At 40.2% G+C, this 10,730-nt stretch overlaps 1 protein-coding gene across 11 annotated transcripts in view; it reads right to left on the bottom strand.

Annotated features, from left to right (window-relative positions):
- The window catches only part of LOC105487246 (myotubularin related protein 3), a 141,116-nt gene that overhangs the window by 68,307 nt on the left and 62,079 nt on the right, over positions 1-10,730 (bottom strand). For 10 of the 11 annotated variants that reach the window (XM_011750645.3, XM_071080372.1, XM_071080373.1 and 7 more), the window contains one exon: positions 754-806. In XM_011750645.3, coding sequence (XP_011748947.2) covers positions 754-806 — 53 coding nt within the window. Of the gene's footprint in view, positions 1-753; positions 807-5,596; positions 5,694-10,730 lie in introns of those variants that run through there. The other variant, XM_011750644.3, reaches the window with a different exon arrangement.

The following is a 10,730-nucleotide window of genomic DNA, read 5'->3' as shown; positions in this document are numbered from 1 at the left end:
TTCTTGCTCTCTCTCTCGATATTTTAGTACTTTTGGACGTTGGATAACTGAAACCTTGGAAAGCAAAAGAAGACAAGGGGGAGCTGCTGAACTAACTCTAGTAATAAGAGGCTTTATTTTTCATATAGATATATACCAATTTAAGAAAACTCAAAACAAGAAGCAAGTTTGAATTTAAAACCTGGGCAACAGAACAAGTTCCTGTCTCTACAAAAAAAAGTTTCCAAACTAGCCAGGCGTGATGGCACACACCTGTAGTCCCAGCAACTGGGAGGCTGAGGCAGGAGGACTGCTGTAGCCCAGGAGTTCAGGGCTGCAGTGAGTTATAATCACCTAACTGTACTTCAGCCTGGGAAACACAGCAAGACTGTCTCAAAAAAAAAAAAAAAAAAAAAAAAAGATAAAAATAAATAAAATAAATAACAAAAACTGGAGATTGATAACTATTTATTTTAGACAAATGATTAGTGCTGCAACTCATAAAATCTCAACTTAAATACAAGTTTTCCAGTACACTATTACAGTGCAATTATATATAAAAAAAGTGACCTGGTATGAGTCCTAGTGAAAAAAAACCATCACATGTAAGGACATTAAAGTGAACACAGAAAAACTCATCTAAATAATCATGAACATTGACAAACAGATCCTCAAAAATCAACCTGTAAATTAATTTTTCCTTGCTTCGAAACAGCACAGAGAGAGTACTGCGGGCGGGGCGGGGCGGTGGCAGGAGGGGAGAAACAAACTTACCAAATGAAGTTTGTCCCAAGAACTTTTTCTACTAGGAGGTTTCACAAGGAAGTCTGCAAAAGAAAAACCAGTAATTTTATAATGACAAATATCCTAAGAATCAAGTTAAGCCACTTCGATCTCCCAAGACCTTTCTCTACCAGTCATAATGCTATGACAATAAGATTCTTAAATTGGTGCAACATGGAGTATTTAGTCAACCACAGATTTTAGAATGTTTAATTGCACAGAACCAACCCAGTCAAGCCTTAGCATGCCTTCAGAAATTGCAGAACTGTACAGAACAGAGCTTTCCAAAACCCACAGATAGGCTTATTTAAGTTTTTCCTCAGTCAAACAAGCATCATTTCTGATGGCTTCTTGGGTAAATCATTGCCACTACAGGAACAGGTACTTTACAAAACTAAAAAGATCACAGACACTCTAGGCTTGAACTTAGTTTAAGGTCTTTTGTACACATAATTGGCTTCTATCAAGGGATCTGTCCTTTTAAGAAAAAGGGTAAGAAGAATATGGTAGAAAAAGAAAGAATTGAGCCAGGCACGGTAGCTCGCACCTGTAATCCCAGCACTTTGGGAGGCCAAGGCAAGCCGATCACTTGAGGTCAGGAGTTAAGAGACTAGCCTGGTGAACAAGGCAAAACCCCGTCTCTACTAAAAATACAAAAATTAGATGGGCATGGTGGCATGCGCCTGTTATCCCAGCTATTCAGGAGGCTGAAGCAGGACAATCACTTGAACATGAGATGTGGAGGTTTCAGTGAGCGGAGATCGCACCACGGCACTCCAACCTGGGCAACAGAGCAAGACTCTGTCTCAAAAACACAAAACAAAAACAAATAATTCTTGTCACCACTAGGCAACAATCTGAACTTCACAAAATATCTAATCGACCTGGTTCCTTTGTGACAATTTCTCTAAAGTTGTGCAAACACGACTCATCCATTTGAACTGTTAAAATGACATGAAGTTGGCCGGGCGCGGTGGCTCAAGCCTGTAATCCCAGCACTTTGGGAGGCCGAGGCGGGTGGATCACGAGGTCAGGAGATCGAGACTATCCTGGCTAACATGGTGAAACCCCGTCTCTACTAAAAATACAAAAAACTAGCCGGGTGTGGTGGCGGGCGCCTGTAGTCTCAGCTACCTGGGAGGCTGAGGCTGGAGAATGGCGTGAACCCGGGAGGCGGAGCTTGCAGTGAGCCGAGATCACGCCACTGCACTCCAGCCTGGGAGACACAGCGAGACTCCATCTCAAAAAAAAATAAAAAATAAAAAAAAATAAAATGACATGAAGTCACATAAATGAACAAGATTGCTCAGAATATTAAAACTCTGAAATTAAGAAGTCAAGGCCAGGTGGGGTGGCTCACACCTGTAATCCCAGCACTTTGGGAGGCCAAGGTGGGTGGATCACCTGAGGTCAAGAGTTTGAGACCAGCCTGGCCAACAGAGCAAAACCCCAGCTCTATTAAAAATACAAAACTTACTTAGCTGGGTGTGGTGGGGCACACCTGTAGTTCCAGCTACTCAGGAGGCTGATGCACAAGAATCACTCAAACCCGGGAGGCGGAGGTTGTGGTGAGCCGAGACTGCACCACTGCACTCCAGCCTGGGCGACAGTGCAAGATTCCGTCTCAAAAAAGAAAAAAAAAAAGTCAGTAAAATAAGGTACATTATTAACTAAGAACCATAAAAGGAAAGCTAAATATGCAACAATAAAGTGTCTTAACCATCTTACACATAATATTTTTGTCTCCCCAGTAACTTTTAATTCTTATAACTCAGGCCATATTATTCACACATACTATATGACAATGAAAATAGCTACTCATAATTTGCAACTTCAGAGACGAACTGTATTTAATATGAAGACCATTCTTGCTGTTAAGTTAGTTAAGTATTAAATACAACATAGTACAGCAGGAGTGTTGGGGGATTTGTAAATCTGTAGAACCTTTTCCTGCAAGAGTGTAATTCTACCCGAGTATTTGCATGAAATACATACGATTATTTTCCTTGTTACCTTTCCTTTGTATTAGAGCAAGGACATTATATTTCTTTTCAAAAATTTTATCTGGCCAGGTACAATGACTCATACCTGTAATCCCAACTTTTGGGAGGCTGAGGTAGGAGGATCACTGGAGCCAGGAGTTCAAGACCAGTCCAGGCAACATGCGGAGACCTCATGTTTACAAAAATTTAAAAAGCTGGGCATAGCAATGCACACCTATGGTCCTAGCTACTCAGGAGGCCGAGATGGGAGGATGGCTTGGGCCCGGGAGGTCAAGGCTGCAGTGAGCCATAATGGTGCCACTGCACTCCAGCCTGGCCAACAAAGTAAGACCCTAGATTGTCTCAACAACAACAACAACAACAAACAACAAAATAATGGAACAAAGGAAGCAGAGCAAGTTGTCAAAAATAACTGAAAAATTGTAAGGCCTATGGTAACTAGAAAAAGGATATCATCTTTAAGAAATGAAGGGGAGATTCCAACGAAGTTATCGAGCTATGATTCGCTGGCTTTAACAGTGACCTCCCAAGTAGATGTACGTCCAACAGGTAAATCGGGGGAGAAATGGTTCAAGAGACAGGTCAAGTCGAAGGGCAAGAATGAACTGATGGTGCTAGATTTAATTCAGGAAAATCACTATATCTGCCGTAAAAGTTACCTGACATGTTCTAAAAATTACGTGATAATTTATTCTGTCAAAAAGATGAGACATCTTCCGTAATACAGAAGTGTTTGTGTAACGTTTCCACAGGTGCCGATTAACTTCTAAGAGATGGATCAAACAAGTGAGAGTCAACAAAAAAAGGTTCGGGTAGGTGGGTTCAGGTAGGTGGGTTCGGGTAGGTGGGCTTAATGCTGGCAAAGACTATTCTTCCCAATAGCCACAATCAAACATGTGCTTGGTTAGAAACTAGTGTGTCACTGTGAAACACTGGAAGCAAAATTAAAAACTGCCCATGCCTCTTAGGACTATTTGTCAGATAAGGGCCATGTAGACAGGGTGTGGTGGCTCATGCCTATAATCTTAACACTCTGGGAGGCCAAGGTGGGAGGATTGCTTGAAGCCAGAAGTTTGAGACTAGCCTACACAGCAAAGAAATACCCCCATCTCTACAAAATAAAATAAAATAAAATAAAATAAAAATAAACAAATAAAATTAAATCAATTTTTTAAAATTAGCCAGCCATGGTGGCACACACTTGTCGCAGGTACTCAGGCGGCTGAGGCAGGAGGGTTGCTTGAGCCCAGGAGTCCGAGGTTGCAATGAGCTATGATTACAATGCTGTACTCCCAGCCTGCGTGACATTGAGATCCTGTCTCTTTTAAATTTAAGACACATACACACGACTTATTTGAAAGAAAGAAAAAAAAGGGCCAAAGTAGAGGTGAGTCTGAAAGAAGCTCTCTCGTACCATAAGGTCTCCCATGGTACCAGTCATATATCTACCTCAAGGAATAAGAGTAGTTATGTTTGGGTAACCCTGAACATTCACGTATTTGTAGAGGTAGTAGAATGTAATGTGGTTACGTTAAATCTAAGCAATTACCTAAAAGGTAATAAAGGATGCTTAAACACATTAAGCACTAATGAACAGACAAACAGGGAAGAGGGGTGGACAGGGTTCTTAGGTTCCGTCTGCAAGATGGGTATAAATAAATACACCTTTCTGGAAGTTACCTGAAATAAGAGGGTAAAACTTTTACCATCACATATTGGTACACACATTGTCCCATATGGATAGGATTTTCTCCATTGTAAAAGATAACCCTAAAGAGAGTAAAAATATACTAAATTATTAAATACTACAGTATTGGATACCATCATGCAGCTTTCACTGGAGAGGGGGACCTAACAATATACTCTAAGTCCCTTTCTGAAAAATAATGAGGTAATGACTAAAAGGAAGGGCACAGAGGCCCTAAGAAGGCCAAAAAGGAATGGACATATTTAGCACCTACACAGAACTGTTTATGTGACCATCGATGTGCCACCTAGCACATCAGCTTCAACAAGGGCAAAGAGACACACCAATTTGTACCATTTACATAATAAAAGAACCCCAGCTACAAAAACGAGTAAGTCTGAATCAAATTCATGAGGAAAAACTAAGAGGCTCTGGCCAGGCCTCCTAAAATGTTGAGGGGTACTGGGGACTAAAGCAGCACTTCTTTGGCTAAGATACAGGTTAACTTGAAAAAAACAATAGAATACTTTTCTACATAGTCCTGTCTTACTTTTCAAATGAAGGATAATTAAGAGTCAAAACCTTAAGAAGGCAATACTGAATAATTTTAAAACAATCTTTTCACTTTCATTGATGTTAAAATAGATTTTTTTACACATGCATTTAATATTAAGAAACAGATCCAGAGAAAAATTTGAGTATACAGGCAATATTTTAAAAATTCAAGAGGTACAAAATTTTAAGAAGTAGATTTACAACTGCCACAATTTTAGGTCATTTTTTTCAGCTTGTTAGTGTTTCCTTTCTTATGTCTATTAATTTTTCACATATCAGAAACTAGAATTCTGTAGCATGTTACGTAAGACCATTCTTTGGTGGGAAGATAAATTAATCATGAGCATTAACCAAAACCCACTGTGTAAAACTACTATAGCTTAGTCTTACTCCCTGCTCAAGTTTTCTAAAACCTTCGTTACCGAGGTCAACTATAAATGAAAATAGACAAGGAGAGAGTTAAAAGCATGGCTACATTCAGCTACTGTGGTAAGTGATGGATGTTCATTCAACATGTTTTTCTGAGTGATGAGCACTATTCTAGGAACTAGAAATACAGCAATGAACAAAACAAAGTTTCTACCCTTACACAATTGCCATTTCAGTGTCAGTTGTGATATCCTCACAGGGCTCAATGCTCCTAGTGTGACTTTTCCCCTATTGATGACCATGCACTGAAAAAGATAAAACAAATAGTAAATATAAAATTTTGTCACTGTCCTGGTTCAAAGAGATCTCCAAGTAATTAAAAAAAAAAAACAAAAAAACGAAAACCAGAAGCTAAGTGTCTTTTCCATCTCTTTGGAAACATTAAGGTCTGGGAGTTTTCAGGCTTCCAGATGCAACTTCATGATCAGTGTACCGCATTTCTCTGCCAACTGTGGGGCACAGATAAGCAGCTAAAATATTATCTTTCCTAAGCAAGAAACAACCATCTTCTCCCCAGGGGGAAGAAAATCTAGTAAGTTGTCAGAATCCAAGCTGAACTCCAAGTGATAATCATTTCTGTATCAAAACACCTGTACTCAAGGCAGGTAGATGGCTTCAGCCTAGGAGTTCGAGACCAACCTCGGCAACATGATAAAACCATCATCTCTACAAAAAACCCACAAAAATTAGCTGGGCGTGGTGGCACATGCCTGTAGACCCAGCTACTAGAAGGCTGAGGTGGGAGGATTACTTGAGCCCAGGAGGCAGAGGTTGCAGTGAACCATCATCGAGCCACTACAGGACACTCTACTTGATAGAGTAAGACTCTGTCTCAAAAAAAAAAAAAAAAAAAAAAAAAAAGCAATCTTTACTGGTAATAAATCACTTGAACCAGCAACACTTAAGATAATTTCCACTATTAACAAGTGATAACTCTCTTTTAATAATGACCAAAAGATCAATCATGTATAATTATGTAACTACACACAAGGTACAGAGTATGCTGTTTATTCTTTTACATAAATTGACCTTTTTAATGTGGGAAAGGTTCTAAACACATTCTTCAAAAGAAGTTCTGCAATAGACAGAATCAAACAGGTTAGTGATTAATACTTAAAAATCACTTGTCTTCATTTAGAGGCTTTTCCAGATGTAAACCCCAAAATGTGAGAAAGCAAAAGCAAAGTAATTACACATTAACATTTTTAGACATTAGGCTGGTTGCATTTCACATGCACCTTATTGTTTTACACATCTCAACAGAGAAGAGGAAGCAGCCCTGATCATGTTCTCAGAAAAGATTAACTGGGAGTAAACCAACCTTAACACATTTCATTGGTTCCCTTTTAAATAACTTACTTCACAAGCATTTTCCTTTTAAACTTAACCCTTATACAAGAGATATGGGGTAGGGGAATATCAGCCATATATAATATCTTTAGCACCAGAAGAGATTAAAACCAAAGATCACATGAAATCTGCTAAAAAGGGTAAAAATTAAATTTTTAAGAATGAATATAAAATTATGTTCTGATTTGCTCTTTATACTCCCTTCTACATGCAGAACACATTCACTTTATACTTTTTTTCTTTTTCTCGAGACAGAGCCTTGCTCTGTCACCCAGGCTGGAGTGCAGTGGCACGATCTCGGCTCACTGCAACCTCCACCTCCTGGGTTCCAGCAATTCTCCTGCCTCAGCCTCCCGAGTAGCTGAGATTACAAGCACACGCCACCATGCCCAGCTAATTTTTGTATTTTCAGTAGAGATGGGGTTTCCCCATGTTGGCCAGGATGGTCTCGATCTCCTGACCTCAGGATCCACCTGCCTTGGCCTCCCAAAGTGCTAGGATTACAGGCGTGAGCCACCGCACCTGGCCCACTTTATACTTTTAACTCAGATATACTCAGATATATCATTAACATGATTGTAAGGAAGTTCTTTGATCTATAAAGCTATTTTCTGAATCTATGTCCTCTACGAAACATCACACGGTAGGCATTATTTTACTATAGAACTTAAGAGTTTAAAATCTAATTTTATAAGGCAGCATTTAGGTTTACCATCTGAAAGAAATGTTCCCAGTCAAGCGCGGTGGCTCACGCCTATAAACGCAGCACTTTGGGATGCTGAGATGGGCAGATCACGAGGTGAGGAGTTTGAGACCGGCCTGACCAACATTGTGAAACCCCATCTCTACTAAAAATACAAAAATTACCTGAGCATGGTGGTGCGCATCTATAATCCCAGCTACTCAGGAGGCTGAGGCAGCAGAATTGCTTGAACCCAGGAAGCAGAGGTTGCAGTGAGCTGAGATCACGCCACTGCACTCCAGCCTGGGCGACAGAGTGAGACTCCATCTCAAAAAAAAAAAAAAAAAGAAAAGAAAAAAAAAATGTTCCCTATCTCCTAAGGGGGGGAAAAAAAAACGCTTATAATTTCAAAAAGGTTTTGAAATTATAACCCTTTTGAAACAAAAGGCATACTTAAGTCTGGGTTGTTCAGAAATCATAGAAAATCCAGGCATTCAAGCATTAGAAATTAACTGAATTAAAAGCCATGCAGAATCATTTTATCCAAGTGCCAGAGGCAGTTCAATATTTATAATTGCTTTGGAAAGATCAGAAAGACTAGCTCCAGCCTCGGAAAAGGGTTTCCTAACTTTGGTTCCTTTGACTATTTCCAAGGTCTACCTTTGGGAATTTAACAGAAGGCAAATTCTTGCACACTCATTCATGTCTTGCTTCTTGCTCTCAGTTAACCTCTGGTGAAGAGGAAAGTAACTACAATTCCTCCTGTTCTCCCCAACAGCTCGCCCCAAATCAGTGTCTTCAACAGCAATGCCTAAATCAAATGGAAATAAAAGATATTCTAGAAATTCATACTTCCTTATGGAAACTTAAATTTTCCTAATTATAATCTTATAATGACTTCCACCCCTCTTAAACATACATAATTACATCTTAAATAACATTAGACCGACGACTCTCCCTCCTCCCTCATACCAATCAAAGAATAAAATCTTGGCCGGGCGCGGTGGCTCAAGCCTGTAATCCCAGCACTTTGGGAGGCCGAGACGGGCGGATCACGAGGTCAGGAGATCGAGAGACGATCCCGGCTAACACGGTGAAACCCCGTCTCTACTAAAAAATACAAAAAAATAGCCTGGCAAGGTGGCAGGCGCCTGTAGTCCCAGCTACTCGGGAGGCTGAGGCAGGAGAATGGCGTAAACCCGGGAGGCGGAGCTTGCAGTGAGCTGAGATCCGGCCACTGCACTCCAGCCTGGGTGACAGAGCAAGACTCCGTCTCAAAAAAAAAAATAAAATAAAATAAAATAAAATCTTAATTTCATTTTCTTGGACAAAAAGACCCAAAATAATCAATCTCCACGAAGAGAAGTAGTTTTAAAAACAGATTTTCAAGAAGTTTTTAATAAGGTTTAAATTAAGAGCTCCTATTCTTATGTACTCAACAGAAAACTAATCAAGGAGATAGGCAGCAAAGACCAGAAATGTGGAGTGTGTGCGTGTGTTTTGTTTTTTGTGGGTGTGGGTGGGTGTGGGTGTGTGGGGGTGTGTGTGTGTGTGTTTGGGAGGGCGGACAGAGTCTCACTTTATCACCCAGGCTGGAGTGCAGTAGCATGATCTCGGCTCACTGCAACCTTGCCTCCCGGGTTCCAGCGGCGATTCTCCTGCCTCAGCCTCCTGAGTAGCTGGGACTATAAGCACCTGCCACCACACTGGGCTAATTTTTGTACTTTTAGTACAGATGGGGTGTTTCACCATGTTGGCCAGGCTGGTCTCAAACTCCTGACCTCAGGTGATCTGCCCACCTTGGCCTCCCAAAGTGCTGGGATTACAAGCATGAGCCACCACACTCGGCCTCTCTCTCTCTCTCTCTGTGTGTGTGTGTGTGTGTGTGTGTCTGTGTGTGTGTTTTAAAGACAGGGTCTCGCTGTCACCCAGGCTAGAGTGCACTGGCATGATCATGGCTCACTGCAGCATCAACCTTTCGGGCTCAAGCAATCCTACCTCTTCAGCCTCCTGAGTTGCTGGGACTACAGACACATGCCACCATGCCCAGCTCATTTTTACTGTTGTGGTTTTTTGTAGAGATGGGGTCTCATTGGTCTCCAACTCCTAGGCTCAAGCAATACTCTCGCCTCAGCCTCCCAAAGTATTGGAATTACAGGCATGAGTCATAGCACCTGGCTGGGTTTTTTGTTTGTTTGTTTGTTTTTTAGACAACACTGGGCAGATTTCATGATAAAAACATATCAATATCTTTTTGAAAGGTGCAAAATTTGCACTGCTTATTCTAATATGCTTTGTTTCTAGATCTTACCATAAAAACACAAATCTCTAACCCTCATCCTTTTTATATTATCCCTCTCCCTTCACAGTTGCCTAAGAGGTTTCTTTTCTAGGAACACAACTTAATTTGAAGGCTGGCTTGCCATCAGAACTCAAGAGTATGCCCATGTATAAATAAGTATGCCCTTCCTATTTTGTGTAGGCATTTGAGATATTAAATTATAGAAGACATTTGGAAGTAAACGAAACTCAAAAAATAACTATCAGTATCTCAAACCTAGCTAACCTGCATAATGCTTATCAGTATAAGAATGTTTTATTTTGAATGTTAATGAATGTTAATGTTATTGTCTCCTCATCTGTAAACAAAAAGATTCTTAAAAGTTGTGGCTCCTGCCACACAGTTTTATGCAGAATAATAGGCATCAAAAATCGACAAGGACCAGAAAGATGAATGAAAACGCAGACCCATCCTTTAAGCATACAACTTAACAATAAAAAGAAACAGATTTGAATTTTTAACTGCTGTCATCACAACTGAAAACTGTCCAACTCTAACTAGCCAAGAGGTACATTCAAAGAGAGACAAAATTCAAATAGTAGAGGCTATGTGAAATGAAAATAATCCCCTCTTCTACTGGCCTAGTTAAAATTTGTATTCTGGCAATTAGGTAGGGGGCTACTCATATTTTTGAAAGCACGCCAGTAAAAACCCCAACAACCTCCAATAATCATGCACCACAATGCAGGCTCTGTTTAAATGATGAGCTCAAATACCTACTCTTTCAAAGCAATTCTCAGATTACTAAATGGCCAAAAGACCAGAAACTGTCTTGACCTGAACACCATCTTCAATTCAACATATCCCCAGAAAAGACCTACCTTTTTAAAATTAGTAATATTTATCTCATGTAAACTAGAGGAATACATGTGACTGCCATCCAAATACACACAGTAAGAAAATGAACTTTTTCAGCTAAAG

Source organism: Macaca nemestrina, chromosome 15 (assembly GCF_043159975.1).
Source record: "Macaca nemestrina isolate mMacNem1 chromosome 15, mMacNem.hap1, whole genome shotgun sequence".
Taxonomy (NCBI): Eukaryota; Metazoa; Chordata; class Mammalia; order Primates; family Cercopithecidae; genus Macaca; species Macaca nemestrina.
Note: the sequence above shows the minus strand (reverse complement) of the source record. Positions and strands in the feature narration are given on the sequence as shown.